This window comes from Convolutriloba macropyga, chromosome 3, assembly GCF_964194025.1.
Source record: "Convolutriloba macropyga chromosome 3, txConMacr16.3, whole genome shotgun sequence".
NCBI lineage: Eukaryota > Metazoa > Xenacoelomorpha > Acoela > Convolutidae > Convolutriloba > Convolutriloba macropyga.
Genome location: NC_134470.1, coordinates 42,419,243 through 42,446,298, shown reverse-complemented (window position 1 = coordinate 42,446,298; position 27,056 = coordinate 42,419,243). Strand labels below are relative to the sequence as shown.

The 27,056-nt window shown below is 37.2% G+C and overlaps 1 protein-coding gene across 2 annotated transcripts in view; it reads left to right on the top strand.

The window, feature by feature from the left end:
- The window catches only part of LOC142336214 (uncharacterized), a 352,380-nt gene that overhangs the window by 302,405 nt on the left and 22,919 nt on the right, over positions 1 to 27,056 (top strand). Inside the window, exons 12-15 of one of the 2 annotated variants that reach the window (XM_075384882.1) lie at positions 7,184 to 7,398; positions 14,088 to 14,210; positions 19,755 to 19,895; positions 20,113 to 20,380. In XM_075384882.1, the coding sequence (XP_075240997.1) occupies positions 7,184 to 7,398; positions 14,088 to 14,210; positions 19,755 to 19,895; positions 20,113 to 20,380 (747 nt within the window). Of the gene's footprint in view, positions 1 to 7,183; positions 7,399 to 14,087; positions 14,211 to 19,754; positions 19,896 to 20,112; positions 20,401 to 27,056 lie in introns of those variants that run through there. The other variant, XM_075384881.1, reaches the window with a different exon arrangement.

The following is a 27,056-nucleotide window of genomic DNA, read 5'->3' as shown; positions in this document are numbered from 1 at the left end:
CCCCACCCTCTCACTACCCCCAATCCGCACCCCTGCACATCGTTCAGGCTGTAGGGGCCCCATGCAGCCAAAGATCCCCCTCCCACCGTTTTTGTAAATTGGTTTTGTTGTAGAAATAAGTTTTATCAATGCTGCATAAATATGCAACCCTCTGAATTTGAAACCACAGTTGTTTTTGCGCTCCTAATAATGCGTTTCAGGCGCAAAATTGGCAGATATTTTTCAATTTTCTTGTCAATTTTTTTTGCTTTTCCGTCTGTTTCATTTTTTGAGCTTTCAGCGGACTTTTTTCTACCCGCTCAGTAAATATAGCAACGTCCTTTTCACAAGTTCAATTGAATGCCTCTTTTTGACGTGTGGTTGTTTTGATAAAAGTGTACAAAACTAATCCGGTTTTTGTCCGTTTCCCAGTTTTTTTTTGTATTTTGTAGTTATTTACTAGTAAAACTCTTTTAAAAAATCTTTATCTGCACCGTCAAGGATTTTTGTTTCGTTCAAAAGTTAATTGAAGTAGTTTTTGGTAATAAGCTTTTCAAATGAAGTAAAAAATTTGACCATTCGTTGACCATTTTTTTCAAATTTTTTTGTTTCGACTGTGAAATCTGTGTTTTCATTTCTTACTGAGACAGGAAGATGGGCATGCAATTTTTGTGAGCCTTGATTGCTTAATATTGAAAAATCCATGTTTTTACCTAACTTGTCCAGGTTTTCTTTCAATTTAATTAGATTTACCTATTGTATTGTATTTTTCAAAGGTTGCGAATTAGTTTTATCTTTTGACAATGTCTGTGTTCTTCACATTGTAGCATGTATCTTTCCAACAGTCTCCCAATGTTTATAGTTTTATTGGCCCGGCTTTTCTTGGTTTAAACGTATTGATTTGAACTGATATTTTAAGTTTTGATTTTCAATTTTGCATCTGCAGCTTGCTTTTAAATACATTATAGCACTGAGTTTTTGCAAGATTCACTGTTAAACATTTTGGTTGACTGTTTTCGTCTGGTAATATTCATAGGTCTAGGTTTGGTAATATAAGACATTTTGCTTTTGAATATTGATCTTATGTCTTTTTCTTGATTAATTTCTGACTTGATAAATTTTTTGGCCAATGCTTAGTTTTATCAGCGCGTTCATTGCGATTAAGAACGACAACTACTCGTTAAGGTTTATTTAGGTTAAGGTTTCTATCTTAAGGTTAAGGTTTCTGCTTAAGGTTTCTATCTTCTGAAACTGACTTGACCTAACTTTAATTCAAATGATTACAGTTGTTTTGGTATAAATTATTGTTTTTAATGAGAAAAATTACGGAAGTTGATAAATTGTGTAACATTTTCTGCAGTGTATGCTAGTTCTCGACGAAAAAAAAAACACAGCGGAAAGAATTCCGGAAATGACTATAAGATTCTACTGTCTGAAAAAATTACAATTTAAATTGCTTGGTACTTACTGAAGTGACTACTGAAACAAAAATTTTGGTCAAAAGTTGAGAAATAGCCCATAAAAACCAACTGAACTTAAAGAAATGGAAAGTCCATTACTCCTGTATTTAATACATGCGAAAATTACTACGGAAATTGTTTTACGGAATTGGAAGCATCAAAGCTCAAGCGGCAAAGTTCAAGCTATGTCTACCTGTCAAAATTTTGTATTTTCGCAGTAAAATTTTTCTTCAGATTTCGAAGTTCAAGCTATGTCTACCTGTCAAAATTTTGTATTTTCGCAGTCAAATTTTTCTTCAGATTTCGAAGTTCAAGCTATGTCAACCTGTCAAAATTTTCTATTTACCTGTCAAAATTTAAATTTTTCTGCGAAAATTGAAAATTTGGAAAGGTTGCTATAGCTTGAACTTTGCCGCTTGAGCAGTTTCATGCTTCCAATTCCGTTAAACAATTTTCGTAGAATTTTTTGCATGTATTAGATACAGGAGTAATGGACTTTCCATTTTTTAGTACGGTTGGTTTTTATAGGCTATTTTTCAAATTTTGACCAAAGTTGTTAGTTTCAGTAGTCACTTTAAGTACCAAGCAATTTAAAATGTATTTTTTTTTCAGACAGACGGCTCTTATAGTCGTTTCCGGAATTCTTTCCGCTGTATTTTTTACTTCGTGAAAATTTTTGTTACTACCCTATAACGTCACAACCACTTCAAATCTGAATTGGTTCAGTTGTTCTTGCAATTTCAACTGAAGTGCGTGCGTGACGTCATTTTTCACTCTCGGTGGAGAGAGTATTTTGTTTATTCGCGTGATTAAATTTTTGGTCACGCGTGACTTACCTTACCCTCAAAAATGACCTCCTGACCCTGAAACTGACTTGTCCTAACTTTAATTCAAAGATATATATTCAAGTAGGTGCGTATCGTTCTAATTGAAGATTACTTGAGAGCAGCTAATTGAGACAGCAATAACCTATACATATTCTTAATCAAAATATAACATCACATACTTTTATGATAAGAGTAATTTTTGGTCTGTCTTACTGTTTTTTTGAGACTGCAGATCTACGACGCTATTGCGGCTATTTTCTGGCAATCTGCCAGCTATGTTTGACGATTGTTATATCGTCGAATTTAAATTACTCAATTTATAAAGCACTGTTTTTGGTTGGTTGAATATTAAAGTCGGAATATACTAGAATATACAATTTGCTATTAGCGCCGCTGGGAACTTAACAAACAAAGAATTGATACTGGCAGTTTGGTGATAATTTCAGTTATATTTGATGTCGACATGCAGCCGCATGTTTTCTAAATAAAATTAACTCTTAATGAAAAGAAACAAACTAAATCACCATCAGGGTGGGTTCTAAATTAGTTCTGAAAGATGGCCACATTTAGCACTCGCCTTTTATTGGTTCACTATTAAAGTAAGTATTTATTAATTGCTCTCGAAGAGAAGCAATTACTGTAAACGTGTGTCTTTTTTATGCAAAATCTGCTCTTGACGGTTTTTGACTTTTCGAGTGACTTTTACGCCCTTGACTTTTTGCGTTTCGCGTGATCTAAAATTCTCTCAATCACAATTTCGAGCAGCTAAACTCAATTGGCGGCAATTTAATACTAAATGACAAGTGAGCCGAAACTGGTTCCATTTTTCGCTTTAAATCTTAATAGTGGTATATATTGACCTCTAATGTGGTTATTTGAAGCCCCTATTGAACTTCTTAGTCTTTTTTTGAGCCCCCCCCCCCCACGACTGAAGCAGGCTGCGATTGATTAGCCCTCCCACTAGTCGTTCGAGAGCAATTCTTCCGACTTTTTGTCGGTTATGTTTTACGTTGAGCTTTGCTATTGTTGGCTTACTTTGATAGTAGTATAAGACTTCAATTACCTTCTGAGGGTATAAACAAGGATGATGATAAAAATGGATGGTTACACAAAGATAAAAAATGATATAAATCATGTAACAGCTAGAAAAAAAATCATTCATTGAACGGAAAGTCATGCTATACAGAAACTACATCTACACCTAAGGTACCACGTGCAAGATAAGTCAAAATCAAATTTTTCATTTCTCATTGCCATTAGTAGATTTTGAGTTGCGGTTTTGGATTTGCGAATATCCTTGAAAAAACTGATGGCTGACAATAAGTAAATCCACGGCGTCATTTATAATAAGTTCCACTCTAAAGAGAAACGGTTTTTCTGTACATCTTTTCTTAGCTAGTGTGAGTTCCAGACGTTCACGATCAAAAGTTCGTAGGCTTAAGACCTTTGTGTCCAACTTGAAAAATTTTCAAAAGATATGCAATTCTCATTGTTTAAGATTGCCGTAAAAACACGCATGTCTTGCTCGATAAGTTGATAGCATATTTGCAGAGAGTTGGATAATTTTAGCAGGGAGGAGTAGTCATTGTAACCAAAGCACCAACGCAGGCCATGGATATTGAGCTATTCTAATCTCCGTATATCAGAAATTTCAGGAAACCAAGCAGGGTATCCATATAGAAGAACCGACAAAACAATGACTTGAATAAATTGAATTTAACTCAAGATGGGAGGTTGAACGGAACGCTGTGCTTCAGGTAATTGAACGATCGACGAGCTTTTACTATTTTTGTTTGCATGTGAAGTCTCCATTTCAACGTTTTGGATACCTCAATAATTCCCAGATCCGTAATATTATCAAGCGAAGTAATCTCGACATCAAGAAGTATATTATCCAATGACATTCTACTAATATGTAAATAACCGCTTTTAGATGAATTAAAAGACAAATTTACAATAAGCCCATAAAACCGCAACCAGCATAGATGATTTTGGGCGCTATTCAAGCTGAAGTCGCCATGGCAGAGCAATTTCGTGTCGTCAACGTAGCAGAACACTTTTGATACTTTGGGTACGTCAATCGTATCGTCAATGAAAATTAAAAAGAAGAGCGGTCCCAACACGCTTCCCTGAGGAACACCACTAGTAACTGGGAGGCTCTCTGATAAAAAAACATATAATTTAACACATTGCCGTCTAGATGATAAATAAGAATCAATAAGTTTCACAAAATCTTCGTCAAAACCAAAATAAATAATTTTGGAGCGTGTAGCGTGGAGTGGTCCACAGAATCAAAAGGTTTTTGAAATCTAAATAAACAACAACTTGCTCAACGTCTCCGTTCAAGTTCAGATAACTCATGCAGAAATGTGAGCAATTGCTTAACTGTAGAATGTTTTGCACGAAATCCATGTCTAGGATTCAGCCGATCTTCGGATGATTAAACAGAAATAAAATTTTCTCTAAAACTAAAGATAACCTCGGGAGTATTAAAATAGGCCGATAATTGTCAACGTCCGCTCGAGGTCTTTTGTGAATAGGTGTAACATAGGCACATTTCCAATTCTCGGGACAATTTGTGATTGAATAATATATGTGAAAAGAAGATGGATGAATGGTGCTATTGCATGTGTCGCTTTACTTAAAATAGTCTGCTGTATGCCATCAAGAGCAGGAGTCGAGCTACTTGGGACACTTAAAAGTTAATTTTGAATTTCGTCAAGGCTGAACTGAACATCAGATAACTTGATCTCATTGCCGCACACAAAGTCAATTAACCGTATTTCACTTTTCGGTTGAAAAACTGATTGAACAAATTTTTAAACCACTTCGCTTTCACTGAGCCTTCAAAAGACACATCGTTTTTTTTAGAAGATTTGTTTAGGGAAGAAACCCCTACCATTTAAACTTTTCAACATAGCAAAGGATTCATTTGTATTAAACTTCTGTACATTGTTCAACAAGACCTGCTTGTCCATGTCGGTAAGAATCATTAGTTCATTTGAACAATGCATTGACTGCGATGAATAATCGAATGGAGCTTAGAAGCGCTTTCTCTGTTTTTGGGTAAGACTTTGGTTGAGAGCGCGAAATACTTTACGATGAAATGTTGATTGAAAATCCGGATTCAAGTTGTGGCATTCCTGAGCGAAAGATTGAGAGAGTGTTAGATGCGAAAAGTCAGCCTTGTTGAGAGAGCTGATCGTATAAGCGGGCCCATTTGCATATTGATAATCTAGGTCAACATTTGTTAAAAGAATAGGATAATGATCTGAGAAAAAATACTATAATAGTCGCATTTGTCCCATTTGTCGGGATGGGAGCAAAATTTACGATCCAAAATACTTCCAAGCTTATGAGTAGGCAAATCAACAATTTTTGTAAGCAATAAATCATTGCATAAAAATTCTAACAATTTTTTCCCATCAGAATGAGGCAAAGAGATGGACTCCCAAAGTACTTTGGGAAAATTAAAATCAAATAGAATCCACTGGACAGATTTGCGTTGATCACAGCTTAGGCTTGCCTCCCCATCAGCAAAAACACTTTGCAGTTTGTCTTCTGTAATACCAGGTTTGACGTAAAACACGGATCCTCGAGGAGGTAGGTATGCAATTATAAGTCAAAAAGTAAGAAACTGGTTACTTAGGACAAGAACACAAAGTTGCTCAAACTTTAAATAATAATTCAAGCGTTGCTCGTTACTAACAGATGTCCACCATGATGGCCGGCCGTTCGATCTGATCGGAGAACGACTGTATAAGGGTGACCTGCAAAAACTCCATTATCAGTGACCGAATCATCGTGCCATGTTTCTGTCAGACAGCGGGTGGAACTAAGCTTAAGAGCTGGCAAAAGTTTGTCTCAATCGATAGAATGCTCTGAACGTTAAGAAGGAAGATATAATTTTGAGAGGAGCATTTTTCTGTAGTCAATTCTATTGTACACGACCACGACGAATTTTTGTATATGCTTGCAGGATTTTGACTTTCAAGTTGACGTTTCTGCAATCACAATTTGTACTGCTGTACTCTCTCAGCTATAGTTAAGTCTGGTGACATATACACAATCGAAATTCTCAATCCCTCAATGCTACTGACTTACGCAGAAACCGATTTCGTTTTATCATTTCTTTAAACTTGAGAAGCAATAATTGATTTCCTGTATCACGTTGTGATTTTTTAATCCATTTACATTGAACATCAGATGACACAAGAGATACGTCAATTTGATTTGCAATTTTTTCAATATCGTAGCCAGCACAATTGTCAGATGGCTTGGTTCCTTTAACGATTAAATTTATTCTTTTTGCATCTTTACGTGATTGCTTTTGCTGAATTTCAGCAAACAATGTTGCTCGAGTCTGCTGCTCATTTTTCAAGGAATTCGTAACCGCTTCAGAGTACGATTTATAGTGTTTCAACTGATTAGAAGCGCAACAGAAGCCGCAAGTGAAAGGTTGAAAGCAGTCAAAATTAGCGGGCACCAAAACTGTTGTATTTGCAGGACAATTCGTAGTCGTGCATGCTATCAATTTTTCATCGCTGGTGGAACCTATATTGTTACGTGTTCGCAGAGGCATTAAGATTTTATTAAATATGTATCCTATGGAACCAATACTGGCACCGATGGCTTAAGTTGATGGAAAGACTGGTAAGGTCTATGGAACCTATACTGGCACCTACGACAAAGAAAGGATACAGCAATAAAAAATGCCCGTCAACCTAGGAACTACGGGTCTTTAGAATATAATCCTGTGGAACCAATGCTGGCACCGGCGGGTATGTTTTGTTAAGTCCCTAGCTCAATTTGATCTGAAAATACACAGTTTGTAAATTTGTACAGACGTCTGTTTAATAATTTTTATCACAACAATTGGGCTACGCTATTGTGTATTCAAGTTTTTTTGGGTTACAGGAAACAGACAGACACGTCAATTGCATTTTGAGAATGCCAAGATAGTGACAAAGTATGCAGAGAACTACATGCTGTGCAGGAGGTATCTGCAATTGGTCTACTTTGGGGAGAACCAGTTCGATACAGGGTACTGTTCCAAGAGACCAGAGTACACGTGTGACAACTGTAGACAAAAGGCCAACTACATCACTGTGGATGTAACACCACAAGCGCAGGTACAAATGCAAAATTTTTTAACTAGCCAAAAAAATCAACTGTCAATTGTTCCGACATTCTAGAGAAAAATATGTGGTATCACATTATTTTCTAAGAATATAATCAAGAATGCTCTCAGGACAATAAAATAAAACCTTTTGGATTTTTTGCGGTCACCTCAACAAAAATTGATTGAAATCAGTTAGAGTAATTAGTGGAGTGCTGATCACACAATCAAATTATGGCGAGGCTGATCCCCCTTCCCAGATGGCGAACAGCTTGTGACCTAATGGATTTTGGGTATACTGTGATCGTCTTCTATTTCTAGGTGCCGTTCAGTTAACCATTTGCTTTGTTGTAGAATTCCGTCTTTTTTTAACAAAAGTCCTGAAAGGAGAGAATGTGTTATGAAGCCACTGATTTTAAACGTGCAACCTGCATAGTGAAAAAAGGCGTTTTGAATTTCACGGTGTTTCTTATTCTTATCCTTATATGAACGCACTATCCGCAGAAATTGTTCGAACTCAGAAAGAATTGTTCATTTTGTTTCTATCGGAGTTCCTGGCCACAGTTTGGTTTACGTCAGATTCCTTCAATCTGTAGGATCGTACAAACCAGGAAATTTTTTTTCAAATCCCTGCAATTGGACACTCATGAATCATGGGTCGATCATTCACTCAATCACCTCAAATCTCCTAATTTCTTTCATGACCAACAATTTTGATAGAATTAGTTCCTGAAAGCTCGGTTATCGCATGCGCTGTTGAAAAATTTTTATCTGTTTAAAGTGTGATTCCTTCAATTTTAACCTGACTCTCACCTTGAACTACCCATTTCGAATGTAGAAAATTGATAAAGTTCTTGCTTGGCGTCACGGTTTGGTATACGTCAGAATTGCTTGCATCAAAGACGTGATTGCATCAAATTTCTGAACAGGAACAGTATTTGCTCAATTGAGTGCTTATTTGGCGAAAAGAAAACGTTTGAAAATAATCAAGAAAATTTTTTATTTTCAAGTTTTATAAGTTATAATTAACTTGGCTATCTTAACTATGGTAATTAATTCATCAGATCACCAGTTCAATAATTCTGAATTCAACTGTCGGTTTCAAGTTTCCAGGCGTGAAATGTTCGTTTATATTCTCCCCACTTTGGTCAGGTAAGAATAAAAACTGAAGATTGAAGGATTTAACTGTTTTTTTCTGAATTGGCTCAACTACTGAAGTTCTCCCCACTTCATCAGGTAAGAACGCAAAGAGGAGCAGTTGTACTTTCAATTAGATGTCTTTGAGAAAATTCGTTTACTTCGATGATTTCGAAGTTTCTCTGCTGATGGATGAGCACAAAAACTAGTAAAATTAACTGAAGTCCTCACTCATTGGGTGACTTTCTTGACCCCCTCATTAGGCATAGCGGCAAAATTGGATTCGACAGTCCCCATCATTTCTGGCTCATAATCACGAATCTCTTGCAATCAGCATTGTAGCTGAGCCACGCATGGCACTTATTGATACCACTTGAGTGAGGCGATTGAAGGCTACTGATTGGCCTGAGGGCTGTAAACCTCTGTTATCAGATAAAAGAGCTATTCTTTTCAATGTTTTCCGTTGTTTCGGATAGTCCGCCGAAAGTTTCGAACGCCAATGGTATGAAGTCGATGCCCATTTCGCTGCACTTTAGTAATAATGCCCAATCTTTTTGTCCTCCGCAAGGGTAAGAGCAAAACCACATGTCCTCGCCGCATCTGAGATAATACTGGCTTGCAGGGGAGACGTAATGGTGACGTCTAAAGCTGCGGGTTGTCTGGGAAAATACACGTCGCCTGGTCTTGAATTGTTTTCCGGCAGATGTTTTTGCTCACATACAGGGGAAAGATTGGCCGACGAACAAGCTGTCATTTAGCGTCTCGTGCTCTGTCATGACGAGAGATAATATCGCCACGCCCGTGACATGAAACGGCATGATGTCCAAATATGTCCAAAATAGCTCACAAAATGACTCACAATATCGACATCTCTTATCCGAATCATAGAGTGGAATTCCTAAACGGTATTTCAGAGCAGCTCGGGAATCGTTAGGTTGAAGGTGTAAGCCAGGAGCAGGGATAGGTGCTGCCGTCAACGAAGCTCCTGATTGAGCTTGGCAAAGAGATAAGTCTAGTTTTTTCTCTGGTGGAGGTTTGACCTTCAAGACGGTTGCTTAGAGCCGTATTGTCAAATTTTGCTGGAATTTTCTGTTGCGTCAAATGAGGAATTCCCAAAGTACTTAACTCCTCCACTAAGTCTGTGAAACTACTTTTGTGAATTGGGTTCAATCCAGTTATTTGTTCGACTATATTTGCTGACGGAGATAAGGAACCAACATAAGCAATTTTGAATTGACTCAGCGAACGACGAACTCCAGCTCCTGTTTTACTTATTGGCAGGCATGATTGGTCCCATAAATTATCGCTGATGACAGAACGCAATATATTTTCAAAAGTTGTTTGTTGGAGATGATTATATTTTTCAAGTATTTTGTTACTCTCAGGGGACGGAGTGTTGCATCTCAACGAATACACCAATTTAGGAGAACCCAGAGAGCTACTCAAAAATTCCAAGAGCGCACTGAGGGTCCTCTAAATAGCCTAGATTGTCTAATACTTTCTTGAGTTTTTTAACGCGTTTTTCTATACAAGATGCAACAAAAGTGGGTGTTCCAATGGCTGCGACCAAGTTTTCGATTCCTGATTTGCTGTTTCTCTTTATCTTGCTATCAACAGCATTAAAACATGTGATGGACCACAACTCGCACTTGTATCTTCTGAGTTCAAGGCCACACCTGTTGCCATGAGTTGATAAAATTTCTAATGATTCACATAGCTCCTCTTCCGTTCCTGCTATAATTTCATCATCAAAGTACCAAGAATTCTGCATAAGATATGGTGACTTATTGTCGAGTTCTTTGATAATAGGCCAAAGTGCTAAAGAAAACAGTAAGGGCCCCAGTGGGTCTCCTTGTTTGACTCCTGATTGACTTTGAATGTGAGTTGCATTTAAATAGAGCTTGCTATGCTGAGAATAGCTAAAAGAAGCAAAAGGAGCTGGACCGGGAATGATTTTTCGCGCTGCATCTAAACACTGCTTCCCGTAATGGAATTGAAGGCATTTTTTAAGTCGATTTGAAGTAGGCCCGCTTTTTTGTTGTTCAATAACTTTTGCCAGCACCGCATTTAACTGCCACACCAAGTTGTCTGGATGAAAAAAGTTCAACAGCCTCAGAACTGGCTTCTTGCGCAATAATTTTGGCTATGAGGCGTCGAAAAACTTCTCCTAGGGCGATAGGCCGTACTCCCCGCTGAAGCGAAGCAGAGCAAAAAAAATGGTGCAACGAAACTGGGGAGCTGCCCTCTGCTAGCCAAATTCCCTAATTTTGTGATGCTTGAAATAGATTTTTTGACTGATCAGGGGAACTGCGCACGTTACGGCAAGTAGAAGGTGCTCAGGATACATTTTGGATGGACCGGCTGCTCTGCAGTTTGAAAGATTGCAATTTTTTGAACACAGACGCTTCCTCAAACTGATAAGCATAACTACTGTAATCATCAGTTTCACTCGGTGGCACTTCTGGATGCACGTTCATATTATCAGGAGCCACTCCATCCGAAGACAAGATTTGTGCTGCACGTCCAAATTGGCATTGAAGACAGAGAGATTTTGCACGTTCTGCTAGCGATTCCATTGAGTCATTGTTTATTTTCTTGGCTTGTTTCATTGAGGCTGCTTCGAACCATAGCCCAGCACAGTCGCCATTATTCCAACGGTCAATTCTACTTAACATGAGCCGTTCTTGCTGCTGTTTGTGTTTCTTCCCCCCTCTGTTGCTAGCGCGCAGAACGCATATCATCTTAGCCGAAACTTGACAAGAATAAAGCGGAGTGTAGGTATTTTTTCTTGCAAATCTTTTCAAGGTCTGGGAGGGCGTTTAGATCCAAATTTGCTGTGTTTTGAGAGGTGTTACTTTTGGCATTTTCTTTGCTTTTTGTGGCAGAGACTAGCTCGTCAATGCGGGCTGCAATATCATGGGGAATTTTCTTACTTGTTGACAATTGGCTACTAAATTGAGAGTACGCCCAAATTGATCTACAGCATACCCATTCGTCAAGGGTTGTGCCCCAGTCTACGTATCGTATTTGTGTTTTGTTAGATTGATGGTCGAGTACAACTACCTCATATGAGTTGTCTTTTTTATCAGGGTAGAAGAGGGTTGTATGTGTGGAAACTCGAAAATGCAAATCAAAATCATCAATAGTTAAATTTTGCATTTGTCGTGTCAAACCTGACGAAGTATTGGTCTCATTCAAAATGATTGAATTTCGATTTTTCTGTCTAGGCTCCGCAGCTTTCTTTTTCCCGGGGAGTGGAGGCATGTCAACAATATCCGAAATCAGTGAATTTTGTGTTTCCTAACGTGTTTATTTTTTCTAATGTGTTCGTTTTTCAATGTTGTTAACGATAAGAAGAAAAGCTTCTTACAGAAATCGCAATTGGGTTCTTTTTTGTCTGTTTTTCTTCTGTTACGTTAACGATAAGAAGAAGCTTCTTATAAAATCGCATTTTTTTGCGTTAATTGCGTTTTTGCCTGAGACCATGGAACTGCTGTGTGAAATTGATACAGCCAGAAAAAAAACTTTTTCAACCACCGAACAAAAGGGGAGAGGGGGAGAATTTGGTTTGATCTCACCAGTTTATTTCGTCCGTTCGCACCCCCAATGAAACTTCGTTCCTCGAATACAAAAGTAATACTCCATCATCTTAAAAGTCTCTTGCTGCTGTCCAGTTTCAACATAAATTGTAAAAGGGGGGTTATGTTTGGGTCCAAAAGATGTAGTCAAAGTTCAAGATATATTTTCTGCCAATTTTGTTCTCTTCGGGTGAAAGAGATTAACTCAACGCACGTGCGATATATATACATGTCACCAAATCGACTACTAATTCTGGAATTGGCTTGGAGAGCATTTGAGCATTACTGCCACTAAATCTCTGAGCAAGAAGAATGAAAGAACTTCAAACGTCAAAGTGAGAATGGCAAGATCACGAGAAATAATCACAACTTCAATCAAACCGAAGTTATCGCAAAAGTCAATTGAGTTTGTTAGAGGACCGTAATGACGGATGTTTTAAATTTGTAACCACTAAAAGGAAAACTGGCAGATGAAAGGTGTTAAACGAAAATTCAGTTTTTGATCTGGTACCTCAGGAGAGCTGTTGATGATTGATGGCTCTGTTATGAAATATAAGACGCTTGAAATCGTTCCATTCGGGTGGAAATGAACAATTTCATTGCGACACCCATTACTTGCATTCTTTGGCTGTGGTATTCTAATGCACGATAATTATACAATAATTATACAATGATGCACTTTTGCGTACTCCGGTTCTAGAAAACTCAATATGACAGCATTTTGAACCAATTACGAGGTAAAACTTTAAAAACTCGAATCTCTAAAAATCATTGCGTCGCTATAATCTCCATGAATTAGCTGTGGCAGCTTAAATTTAATCAGAGTTTTTAAAAAGTGGTCTCAAAACTTCGGAGGGAAACCGGAGTGTGAGGATTTTCATTCCTCTTATGATTGGAAGGAATCGGTGATTGTTAAAACTTATGTTGAAATTCGGCTGAACCCTCTTAATGTTGTATTTTTCCCTGATTGAAATGCTTTCAGAGTTGGACAAAGTAAAGAGTTGATGAAATAAAAGGCTTTGAATCCGCATTTTATGCAAAAGTTACTAGAATTAAAAACAAATAACAACCTAGAAAGCACCACTTCATCGTTGTCTTTAAAGTTTTTTTGTTTTATTTTGAAATTTGTTGTATTATACTGTTGTATTATTGTACTTGGAACAATCTGAGCTAGACCATTTTCGTGCCAATTTTTTCCCACATTGCTTGTCTTACCAGAAAAAGTTTATCCAGAAGTCCTTGATAATTAACGTTATTTTTCGCTTGCTTCCTTGAATTTAGGCCAAGGTCAGTTTAATTTATTCTAGAAGAACTTATTTGGAATAAGTGGAATAAAAGATTTTGAGTATGGTTATGGGGGTCAATTAGTTTTAGCCCCCACTTTTAATTTAATCTTCGGAATTTTTCTAAAATGAACGATAATTTTTTCAGCAAGTCTATGTTTGGTACAATTGCGTAGTTGATTGAAACTTACAGTTCATCCTCGATCGGAAGCTGAAGTTAACAGCGCTTTGGATATGTTCTCTTCTTTTGAATAAGAAGTAAAATTTGATTGATATCCCTCTCATTGGGTGAAATGAAAAGTTATGAGTGGGTATCCCTTCTCATTTGGTCATTGTGATTCAAGAATTCAGCAGATGTTTTAAATAGAACATCAAAAAACTTCTGCAAATAGGCGTCAAGTGGTCAAAAATTGAGACAGACTGATGAGGGACCAATTAATAAGTTTTGAGGTTTGAAAAGAGAGCGAACTCTAGGCACAAAATTTTGAAAGGCTCAGCAAACGCAGTTATTTTTTTAATTAACGTCAGATCCGCATTTCTCTCTACGTAAGATTTGAAAAATGAAAATGACCTTTCAGCATTAAGCGAATAAATGGTTAATCGGTTGCCCTTAATGATAAAATGTTTATATGTCGCTTCACTTGTTGGAGATAGAGAATCATCAACTTTCTCAGGATATTGTGAAGTTTGCAGGATGTTTGCAGGAGATCCTGAAATCAATAAAGCAGGTGGAAGACAAAGCAGGTGGAATGAGGGGGAAGCAGCAGTTCAACTTGAAACACTGGGTGGATGTCTACAAAGGATCAGCTGCTAAATCAGTCAAACAGGTTACCAACTACAAAAGAATACAATAACTAATACAATCAGTTTCACTTTTGTCTCATTACAATTCTCCTGAATGGACTTAGATATTAATAGCCGCCAGGAATTTCCGAGGCTATTATTGGTCTCATCGTGGTTTTCAAATGGCCGCCCTTATCTACTTAGCCGGCTATTACAGGGAGCCTAATTTTCCAATATTTGGAATTGGAAAAAAATTAGGCTCGCTCCTAATTTTTTCCAATATTTGAAATTGGAAAAAATTAGAGCGCACCAGTATTTGAAATTTATTGGTGCGCTCTTTTTTACGACCGAAGAATTATGGGTGGTCTATTGTTACGACTCGAAGAGGAGTATTGGTCGAGTGTTTTTTATAAGTAATTTTGTTGGAGCGTACTTGAATAAGGAATGTGTGAAAACAAAGGTGTTTAGGTCAAATTGCTGCAGAGCTGAGAGAAGAGGGAGTGGTTTTATGTCCATGCCGCTTATTTGAGAGACAGAGAGCGAGAAAAATGGGTGCCAAAAAATTTTCGCAATGCGAGTAATATTTTTCATCACGTGCGTCTGTTTGAAAGCCGTTTTTAAGTTGTAATCCAGTGAAAGGTGTTTCTTCAGTCAAAGGTGTTTTCTCTCAATTATCTAAACTTGTAACAGTGCATTTGGAAACCTTTTGGACAATATAAAGCAAATACTACTTTTATGTCAATTTTGAGTTTTTTTTTACCACCTTGACTCGTTTTAGGCTTTTTCAGCTTTTTTGTTTACTCCATTTTTTGTAACATTTGCGGGAGTTTCGTTGTTAAAATCAGTTGTTTTAGCGCGTTCAGTTGTCTTTCAGATTGATTGATTTTATTTCTGATTTTTTTTGTGACAGGAAATCGAGTAAATGTGTGCAAGTTTTGCCAGTTTTTGTCTGTTTTTAATTGCTCTTAAACGAAGTGTGTAGTAATTATTAATAGCCGCACAGCGATAGCTGGGGCTTTTATTGGCCTTCTCTTGGTTTTTTACAATTCAAAGAATTTGAATTGTATTGGGGCGCTGTCTTTTTTAAGATCTGTTCACACATTTTCATGATTTTTGAAGTCAAATTGAAGTAGTGATTTTGGCCACTCCGAAACAGGAAGTGGAGCGAAAAAGCGAGTGGTTTTGCGGTGTGAAATTTTTTCGCTCTAATTTTAAAGTAGAGTGAGAAAACGGTGTTTGAACAAAAATTCGCTTTCTCGCTAAGGGTTTTTTGTTCACATGCGGCAATTTCACTTTGATTTTTACTGTTTTTTCGATTTTTTTGATCGGATTTTCTTCTAAATGGTTTTCATTGTTCATTCTAGGCCTAGTTTTTTTGTTAGAATCGGTTTGACATTTCTCTCTAGTGGTTTTTTATTCTCGCTAGCGGCATTTTGAAATTGAGTTTTTGTTTTTTATCTAATTTTCTAAGAAATGGTTTTCCCATTTCACTTATAGTCCATTCTAGGTCTAGTGTTTTGTTTAGTCAATGAAAATTCTTTGAATTATACGTCTGGACTTGTCCTGCTATGTTTTTTATTTCGTCGTCGCGATTTTTGTTACGACCATATGACGTCACAACCACTTTTTGTTCATTCGTTCATGCAATTTCAACTGAAGTGCGTGCGTGACGTCATTTTTCGCTCTTAGTGGAGCGAGTTTTTTGTTAAGTCACACTGATTTACCTCAATCTCAAAAATGACTTCCTCACTTTAATTTTGACTTTATACTTTAATTCAAAGAGATAAGGTCAAATGGGTGTGTGTAGCTCTAAATGAAGGTTATTTGAGAGCAGCTAATAGAGGCAGCAAAAACATACAGATATTTAATCAAAATATAACATATCAGCCTTCAATGAAAAGTCGAATGTTTTTGTTCTGTCTTTTTAATGTTTTTTGAGACCGCAGATCTACGAAGCTATTGCGGCTATTTTCTGGCAATCTGCCAGCTATGTATGTCCTTTTGGTCTTTTTATGCGATTTTTCGTTTGACCGATTTTTCGGCTGACCCATTTGACCGGGCATTTAGTTTAATTTGAGGTCCTTAGCCGCGTTTAGTAGTCCTTCAAATGATTAGTGTGGTGAAGCTACTAAAAGGCCGTAGTTGAAGGTTAAAAGGTCATTTTTAGGAGTTTTTGAGCCCAAAATGTTGCAATTTTCTGTGTTTGTCTTTTTCGTATTTTTCAGATTGATTGATTTTAATTTTAAACTGTTTGCTGAAGAAAATTGAGTATAATTGAGAAAATTTTGCCAATTTTTGTCTTTTTGTTTTTTTTACCGATTTTTCTAGTTCTATGGTTTGCGCTGTTTTTTTTCGTAATCATTTCTTAATTAAGAGCTGTTCTATGGGTGTTTTTATTATGAAGTGCAGTGTATTTGAAAAAGGAAATGTAGTGATTCAAAAAATGTATTAAGGTGAATTTGCTGAAGAGGTGAAAGAAGAGAATGGGTTTCTCTTCATGTCGCTTATTTGAGAGAGCAAAAATAGGTGTTAGAAGATTTTGCATAGCGAGTAATAATTTTTTATCACGTGCGGCTTTTAAAGCCATTTTTAGTTTTAAGTCGGTCAAAGGTGTTTCTCTCAATTATCTAAACTGGTAATAGTGCATTGGGAAGCATTGTGGACAATGTGAATCGAACTTACCATTTTTGTGTCAGTTTTCAACTATTACCATTTGGCCTCGTTTCTTTTGCCGTTTCAGAATTTTTTGTGCTCTCCATTTTCTCTAGCATTTGGGGCTTCCATTGTTAAATCGTTGTTCCATCGTTGTTCTAGCGCTTTTAGTTGTCTTTCAGATTGATCGATTTTAATTCTGAGTTGTTTTCTTACGGAGAATTGAGTAAGTTTGAGCAAGTTTGCCTGTTTCGTCTAATTTTAGGGTTCGCGCCGTTTTTTAATCAATTTCTTACTTCAGAGGTTTTCTATAGGTGTTGTTGGTATGACGTGTTTGATCTAGTAGAATTTTTTTTCTAATAGTGGCTGGGAGGTGGCATTTTATCGTTTGTAGAATATTGTTTGAAGTTTGTAGAGAATTCTATTTTATCTTTCGTTATCTATCAACTGTAACTTTCCTGTTTCTTTCTTTATAAATTACTTTTTTGTTCATTTGTGTCAGTTTGTTGCACACTAACTTTATTCTCTACTGGAGATTTCTTCTACTAATTTTTCCAAATGTCTATTGTAATCAAGTGGGAGGTAGAGAAGGTCAGTTTTCTACTTCGAGTTGCTTCTTTTTACAGGATGCATAGTCAAATGCCGCACGTGAAAACAAGTGTTTGGGTTTATCTGCTGAACAAAAGTCAGCGTCAGCGTGAAAGAGAGTGAATGTTGTTCATGCAGTATAACGAGAGGAAAATTGTGAAAAATTTTTGCTCAGAGAAATAATTTTTGATCAGGTGCATAATTGAAAGTAGTTTTTTAATAGCCGCCCTCATCTTCTCAGCCGGCTATTATTGCGCTCGTATTTTTTTTACTTCGTCAAACTTTTTTTCGCTTTACCATTTTACCGCTTTTTCGACATTTTGCGTGAAATCTTTTCGACTTCTCTAGGCTAGTTTCTCTCTTCTCTCATTCTGCTTAAAGTGAATTTGAACATCAGTTGCTCAGCAAAGCAATTCAAAATGAACAGAGTCGGTATAAAAAATTGAAGTCAGAAATAGAAACGGGATAAACCCATAAAGCCCAATTTTAGATGCCCGCTATTTGAACGTCGTTCCTATAAGTCTTAGTTACCACCTCTAATGCTTATTGGTGTTGATAGTAGCCCCTGTAGCCTCTCTCTAAGAAACAGAAGTATGTTCAACTACGAAATGCCATCAAAATAAATCAGACTTAAAGAATATTTTTGTACAAAAATCTTTTTTTTTTCAATATATTCTATTCGTTCAATCCCAATCATGCTTATTGGAATCAACGGCGGCTATTTTCCTGCAATCTGCCGGGTATGTTTTAGCTGTAACTCAGTCAAAGTTTTTTCTCTCTTATCTAAATTTTTTTTAGCCTAACTAAATTTTGTTCCTGTTTCGTCTAACTTTAGGGTTCGCGCCGTTTGTTAATCAATTCATAAGAGCTTTTCTATAGTTGTTGTAAGCTGTACAGGGCACTTTTCACTGAAATAACTAATCCAAATTTCTATTTTTTTTTCAGTTTTCTTGCTTTGGTATTTTTTAACTTGTTGAATCCTTCTCTGCGAAGTATTGGGCGGATGACTCTGATCTAGCAGAAGGTTTAATTAATTTTCTCTTCTAATAACGGCTGGGAGGTTGCTTTTTATCGTTTGTAGAGAATATTGTTCGAAGTTTGCAGAGAATTTTATTTTGTCTATTTATTTTGTCTACCTACGTCCCCACCCCCGTTTTGTCAGACACTTAATTTTTTTTACTTTTGCGATGTTTCTTATTTAGACCAGTTTCGTTGACACATTTTATTGGACGATTCCTCATCATTCTATCGGCTGTTTTCTTAAATTTCGTCTTAAATATTTTTTACGACAATGTCACAAACATTGTTCATTTCAAATCTGCTTTTGTTCGTTAATAGCAGCTGTAGGCCTCCCAGATGCTATTGTTTAGGCGCTGTTTCCATTCACATTATTTCTATCACGTTTTTAGAAGCCACGATTTTTGCGTGGAATTTTTTAGCTCTTTTGCCGTTTCGGATGAATGTTTTTTAGATCTGTTCAGTCAATTAATTGAGCAATATAGTGAATATGGTAAGGTTTAAAGTAACAAAATCAAAGGCAAAGGAAATGGAATGAGCCGATAAAGTCTGGTCATTAATCGATGAAGTCTTAGGTCAGAGTTCATTAGAGTGAACGCTAGCTGATATTTGTATTAAGCTTAATAGCCGTTAGTTGTAGTCATCTAATTTAAAAATCATGGTGTTCCACAAGGTGCTGTCTTCGGACCACTAGTTTTTATACTTAATGTTAATGATACCAGTGAAGCAATAGAGAACTCCAGTTTCTTACAATGAGCATATGATACATCAATTCTATATCATAAAAAATAAGAACAGTTTTTAGAGGTTAGGGCAGAAAAAATCTTAATGGAAACTGAACAATATATTAAACAAAACAAGCTAATTCTAAGTAAAGGATAAGAGAATTAATGGTTTTCAAAAATATTACGATTTGAACGTCAATAGTTGAGTTACGATTTGTCAACTGTTGAATTCAAAAATCATTTACAGGTTTTTAGGTGATATTTTTGACATACCAAAAACAGTTCTATGAAGTTATCAGAAAAATAGCAGTAGCCATCAGATCAATTTAGAACGCCATCAAATACCTTTAAAGGCTAGAATGAATACTCAAAACCCTTCCTAATATGCCCCCTACTGCTAGCCTCCTTAAGCCCAAGCTGGTTTCTATCGAATCTGGTCGATCGTTTGAGAGTAATTCTCCAGACGTTAATCGGTTGTTTTTGCGCTGGCTGAAGCAATCTACATATGAACCTCACGCCTATCGTTTAAAGGTGATTCTTCTTGCATTGGTAGGACGTTTAAAAACGTGCAACCCAATGACGTTTTTAGCAATAATTGCGTTGCAGGTCAACCACCATGTGCTACCCATGTATGGCAAGGGTAAGAACGATAGCAGAGAAGAGGTGGAGAGACTTCTCAATAGACTAGTCGAGATCGGAGCACTGAGACAGATGTCCAAGTCCTGCACATTATCCTCAGGCTTCACGGTAAGCAAGGACACTTAAACCTGGGCCTGAAAATATTTTAGTATAGTAGTGCAAAAACTAATTATTTCGAGACTTTGCCTTATCAAACGTTATGATTATACCATCTTTTTGATCAGTGAAAAAAGTGTGATCTGTTCTTACAAGTAATGAATGATTTACAGCATGTGACGCCGACTTTATCTTTCCAGTCGATTTTTAATTAATTTCCCTGTTTAAGGTCACATCCAACACCCTCCATACTAGTCACAATTGCATGTCAGTGCTGAACAACAGGCAGACGGTGGATCTGTCCAAGAAGCTGCCTAAAGTAGTGGCCAAAGATATGGCGCCAAGTTCATCTTCTGGCCAGATGAATGATGAGCAATCGGTGCGGGAGAACATTGCAATCAAATGCAGAGATGCTTTGTACCAGTTTGCCAGGAAATATGCGATTGAGAAACACATCAAGAATCACAGCATTGTGTTGAACTCAGAGCAGATCAGATGTTAGTCTAGTTATTACTCGGCATTAATTTCGCTCTTGAAGATTAAAGACAGGATTGTCCTGACTACTAATTTTTCTTCTTTTTGGGTCGAGTTTTCTGCAATTGAGAAAACCGTTTTAATCCTTTATGCTCTTTAATAGCCGCCTCAGCTTATCAGCCGGCTATTATAACGTTCCTTTGCTTTCTCGCTAATTGTTACTTGTTCACATGCGGCATTTTGACATTGGTTTTCAGTTTTTTTTTAAATTTCATCTGATTTTTTTAACTGGATTTCACAATTCATTTTTAGTCGGTTCTAGGTCTAGTTTTTGTTTAGTCAATGAGAATTCTTTGAATTGTACATCAGGACTTGTCCTGCTGTGTTTTTTACTTCGTCGAATAAAAATTTTTCGCTGTACCTTAGTTCACAGCTTGTTCAACATTTTGCGTGAGTAGTATATAATACCTACGTAAAGAAAGGGGGGGTTATCATTCGACTCTTAACCATAGGATAATAGGCAGTGGCGGTTAAGTGGGAATAGGATAGGCGGGATAAAATCTTTCCGCCGCTCTATATTTCCCTTTCCTACTGAATCTTTCCATTTCGACTCTTTTATTTCCCCTCCCTTCCTTATTCTGCCGCCCTTGTTTCCCTTTAACTTTGCTTTCTGTCTCGCCGCTTGCTTTTGATTTCAAAACACTCAAACAAATTAAATTAAAACCAATTTTCACACTGCATGCAAAATCACTACTGGTTCAGTTTTGCGTGTCTCTCTCTGGGCAATTAAGATTAATTATGCAGTCTAATATCGCCTTGCAGCTTTACACACAGGGCACTCTGACTCGCATTCACTTGCTTCTTCTGCCTCAAAATTAATGAACGGATTATCGGGCGTAGAGTTTTCTTCGAAACTGGCATCGAAATCAACGATATCGCTACTTTCAATATCGGAATCATTTATATTCTGAGCGGCGACAAAACCGGGGTCTGGTGGTTGCCATGTGTTGGAGCTTTGGGCGGTGGTGTGGTGGTATCTGGAGAGGAGTGTGGTACAACAAAACTGTTATCCCACTCTGGGCTCGAGCTCAAAAATAAGTCGCTAAAATCGTCATAATCCCATTCCACATCGTCGTTATTCCAATCAATTTCATCGATAGCATAATCGCCAATTTCATAATGGCCAAACGGGAGGGTTTTTATGCCATCGGGTAGTATATAGCGCTTGTTGTCAAAAGCTGACAGACAAATTTTGTTTGTAGTAACTGTCTGCAGCCTGTGGTGGTCGGACACAATCCTGGTGTTCTCTGAGCGCAGGTGGCTTCCAGTGCTGAGAGTGTTTAAGAAGTCGACGTGGCGAAGATGTTGTTGTGCGGCCCTCGTAACCCCTTTTGCTGAAAGTTTTCGACAACGGAGAATTGAGTAAGTTTGAGCAAGTTTGCCTGTTTCGTCTAATTTTAGGGTTCGCGCCGTTTTTTAATCAATTTCTTACTTCAGAGGTTTTCTATAGGTGTTGTTGGTATGACGTGTTTGATCTAGTAGAATTTTTTTTCTAATAGTGGCTGGGAGGTGGCATTTTATCGTTTGTAGAATATTGTTTGAAGTTTGTAGAGAATTCTATTTTATCTTTCGTTATCTATCAACTGTAACTTTCCTGTTTCTTTCTTTATAAATTACTTTTTTGTTCATTTGTGTCAGTTTGTTGCACACTAACTTTATTCTCTACTGGAGATTTCTTCTACTAATTTTTCCAAATGTCTATTGTAATCAAGTGGGAGGTAGAGAAGGTCAGTTTTCTACTTCGAGTTGCTTCTTTTTACAGGATGCATAGTCAAATGCCGCACGTGAAAACAAGTGTTTGGGTTTATCTGCTGAACAAAAGTCAGCGTCAGCGTGAAAGAGAGTGAATGTTGTTCATGCAGTATAACGAGAGGAAAATTGTGAAAAATTTTTGCTCAGAGAAATAATTTTTGATCAGGTGCATAATTGAAAGTAGTTTTTTAATAGCCGCCCTCATCTTCTCAGCCGGCTATTATTGCGCTCGTATTTTTTTTACTTCGTCAAACTTTTTTTCGCTTTACCATTTTACCGCTTTTTCGACATTTTGCGTGAAATCTTTTCGACTTCTCTAGGCTAGTTTCTCTCTTCTCTCATTCTGCTTAAAGTGAATTTGAACATCAGTTGCTCAGCAAAGCAATTCAAAATGAACAGAGTCGGTATAAAAAATTGAAGTCAGAAATAGAAACGGGATAAACCCATAAAGCCCAATTTTAGATGCCCGCTATTTGAACGTCGTTCCTATAAGTCTTAGTTACCACCTCTAATGCTTATTGGTGTTGATAGTAGCCCCTGTAGCCTCTCTCTAAGAAACAGAAGTATGTTCAACTACGAAATGCCATCAAAATAAATCAGACTTAAAGAATATTTTTGTACAAAAATCTTTTTTTTTTCAATATATTCTATTCGTTCAATCCCAATCATGCTTATTGGAATCAACGGCGGCTATTTTCCTGCAATCTGCCGGGTATGTTTTAGCTGTAACTCAGTCAAAGTTTTTTCTCTCTTATCTAAATTTTTTTTAGCCTAACTAAATTTTGTTCCTGTTTCGTCTAACTTTAGGGTTCGCGCCGTTTGTTAATCAATTCATAAGAGCTTTTCTATAGTTGTTGTAAGCTGTACAGGGCACTTTTCACTGAAATAACTAATCCAAATTTCTATTTTTTTTTTCAGTTTTCTTGCTTTGGTATTTTTTAACTTGTTGAATCCTTCTCTGCGAAGTATTGGGCGGATGACTCTGATCTAGCAGAAGGTTTAATTAATTTTCTCTTCTAATAACGGCTGGGAGGTTGCTTTTTATCGTTTGTAGAGAATATTGTTCGAAGTTTGCAGAGAATTTTATTTTGTCTATTTATTTTGTCTACCTACGTCCCCACCCCCGTTTTGTCAGACACTTAATTTTTTTTACTTTTGCGATATTTCTTATTTAGACCAGTTTCGTTGACACATTTTATTGGACGATTCCTCATCATTCTATCGGCTGTTTTCTTAAATTTCGTCTTAAATATTTTTTACGACAATGTCACAAACATTGTTCATTTCAAATCTGCTTTTATTCGTTAATAGCAGCTGTAGGCCTCCCAGATGCTATTGTTTAGGCGCTGTTTCCATTCACATTATTTCTATCACGTTTTTAGAAGCCACGATTTTTGCGTGGAATTTTTTAGCTCTTTTGCCGTTTCGGATGAATGTTTTTTAGATCTGTTCAGTCAATTAATTGAGCAATATAGTGAATATGGTAAGGTTTAAAGTAACAAAATCAAAGGCAAAGGAAATGGAATGAGCCGATAAAGTCTGGTCATTAATCGATGAAGTCTTAGGTCAGAGTTCATTAGAGTGAACGCTAGCTGATATTTGTATTAAGCTTAATAGCCGTTAGTTGTAGTCATCTAATTTAAAAATCATGGTGTTCCACAAGGTGCTGTCTTCGGACCACTAGTTTTTATACTTAATGTTAATGATACCAGTGAAGCAATAGAGAACTCCAGTTTCTTACAATGAGCATATGATACATCAATTCTATATCATAAAAAATAAGAACAGTTTTTAGAGGTTAGGGCAGAAAAAATCTTAATGGAAACTGAACAATATATTAAACAAAACAAGCTAATTCTAAGTAAAGGATAAGAGAATTAATGGTTTTCAAAAATATTACGATTTGAACGTCAATAGTTGAGTTACGATTTGTCAACTGTTGAATTCAAAAATCATTTACAGGTTTTTAGGTGATATTTTTGACATACCAAAAACAGTTCTATGAAGTTATCAGAAAAATAGCAGTAGCCATCAGATCAATTTAGAACGCCATCAAATACCTTTAAAGGCTAGAATGAATACTCAAAACCCTTCCTAATATGCCCCCTACTGCTAGCCTCCTTAAGCCCAAGCTGGTTTCTATCGAATCTGGTCGATCGTTTGAGAGTAATTCTCCAGACGTTAATCGGTTGTTTTTGCGCTGGCTGAAGCAATCTACATATGAACCTCACGCCTATCGTTTAAAGGTGATTCTTCTTGCATTGGTAGGACGTTTAAAAACGTGCAACCCAATGACGTTTTTAGCAATAATTGCGTTGCAGGTCAACCACCATGTGCTACCCATGTATGGCAAGGGTAAGAACGATAGCAGAGAAGAGGTGGAGAGACTTCTCAATAGACTAGTCGAGATCGGAGCACTGAGACAGATGTCCAAGTCCTGCACATTATCCTCAGGCTTCACGGTAAGCAAGGACACTTAAACCTGGGCCTGAAAATATTTTAGTATAGTAGTGCAAAAACTAATTATTTCGAGACTTTGCCTTATCAAACGTTATGATTATACCATCTTTTTGATCAGTGAAAAAAGTGTGATCTGTTCTTACAAGTAATGAATGATTTACAGCATGTGACGCCGACTTTATCTTTCCAGTCGATTTTTAATTAATTTCCCTGTTTAAGGTCACATCCAACACCCTCCATACTAGTCACAATTGCATGTCAGTGCTGAACAACAGGCAGACGGTGGATCTGTCCAAGAAGCTGCCTAAAGTAGTGGCCAAAGATATGGCGCCAAGTTCATCTTCTGGCCAGATGAATGATGAGCAATCGGTGCGGGAGAACATTGCAATCAAATGCAGAGATGCTTTGTACCAGTTTGCCAGGAAATATGCGATTGAGAAACACATCAAGAATCACAGCATTGTGTTGAACTCAGAGCAGATCAGATGTTAGTCTAGTTATTACTCGGCATTAATTTCGCTCTTGAAGATTAAAGACAGGATTGTCCTGACTACTAATTTTTCTTCTTTTTGGGTCGAGTTTTCTGCAATTGAGAAAACCGTTTTAATCCTTTATGCTCTTTAATAGCCGCCTCAGCTTATCAGCCGGCTATTATAACGTTCCTTTGCTTTCTCGCTAATTGTTACTTGTTCACATGCGGCATTTTGACATTGGTTTTCAGTTTTTTTTAAATTTCATCTGATTTTTTTAACTGGATTTCACAATTCATTTTTAGTCGGTTCTAGGTCTAGTTTTTGTTTAGTCAATGAGAATTCTTTGAATTGTACATCAGGACTTGTCCTGCTGTTTTTTACTTCGTCGAATAAAAATTTTTCGCTGTACCTTAGTTCACAGCTTGTTCAACATTTTGCGTGAGTAGTATATAATACCTACGTAAAGAAAGGGGGGGTTATCATTCGACTCTTAACCATAGGATAATAGGCAGTGGCGGTTAAGTGGGAATAGGATAGGCGGGATAAAATCTTTCCGCCGCTCTATATTTCCCTTTCCTTTGAATCTTTCCATTTCGACTCTTTTATTTCCCCTCCCTTCCTTATTCTGCCGCCCTTGTTTCCCTTTAACTTTGCTTTCTGTCTCGCCGCTTGCTTTTGATTTCAAAACACTCAAACAAATTAAATTAAAACCAATTTTCACACTGCATGCAAAATCACTACTGGTTCAGTTTTGCGTGTCTCTCTCTGGGCAATTAAGATTAATTATGCAGTCTAATATCGCCCTGCAGCTTTACACACAGGGCACTCTGACTCGCATTCACTTGCTTCTTCTGCCTCAAAATTAATGAACGGATTATCGGGCGTAGAGTTTTCTTCGAAACTGGCATCGAAATCAACGATATCGCTACTTTCAATATCGGAATCATTTATATTCTGAGCGGCGACAAAACCGGGGTCTGGTGGTTGCCATGTGTTGGAGCTTTGGGCGGTGGTGTGGTGGTATCTGGAGAGGAGTGTGGTACAACAAAACTGTTATCCCACTCTGGGCTCGAGCTCAAAAATAAGTCGCTAAAATCGTCATAATCCCATTCCACATCGTCGTTATTCCAATCAATTTCATCGATAGCATAATCGCCAATTTCATAATGGCCAAACGGGAGGGTTTTTATGCCATCGGGTAGTATATAGCGCTTGTTGTCAAAAGCTGACAGACAAATTTTGTTTGTAGTAACTGTCTGCAGCCTGTGGTGGTCGGACACAATCCTGGTGTTCTCTGAGCGCAGGTGGCTTCCAGTGCTGAGAGTGTTTAAGAAGTCGACGTGGCGAAGATGTTGTTGTGCGGCCCTCGTAACCCCTTTTGCTGAAAGTTTTCGACAACCTAAAAGAAAGAAATGAGAAATATTAGGTGCTATTATGATTACTAACACCCTATGTAAATATAAAACGATTTAACACCTTACAGATGCCTATTAACCCAATACGAATTTTTATACAACAACTAACAATTTTGTTTTATGAGAGAGAAACTTACTTTTTGACAGGATGGAGTACAGCTTCGGCTTCAAACAGATAAAGTCAGTAATATAGTCGCCGTCGAATTCGTCCTTGTATTTGAGGACGACTCTTTTGTTAGTGGTATCGTAAAGAAAGTGATTGGGTGGGTAATTTGAGAAATCAAAATGACTTAATACTGACTGAGGCTTCTGCGATAACTCTGTATGAAAATCGTCACTTTTTATCGCATAAAGGAGACTATCTGTATCGCTGTAAAGGAGGCGACAGTTAAAGTGGGGGCGCATGACATTGTAATGGAATGAGTACATGTGGAATTTTGCAAGATCTAAGATAGTCGCTCCCACAATAGTGGGAGTGTTCCAATAAATGGACTTCGGTCGTGTGGTCAAGGCTGCTAAATTCTCCCCAAATATCATAA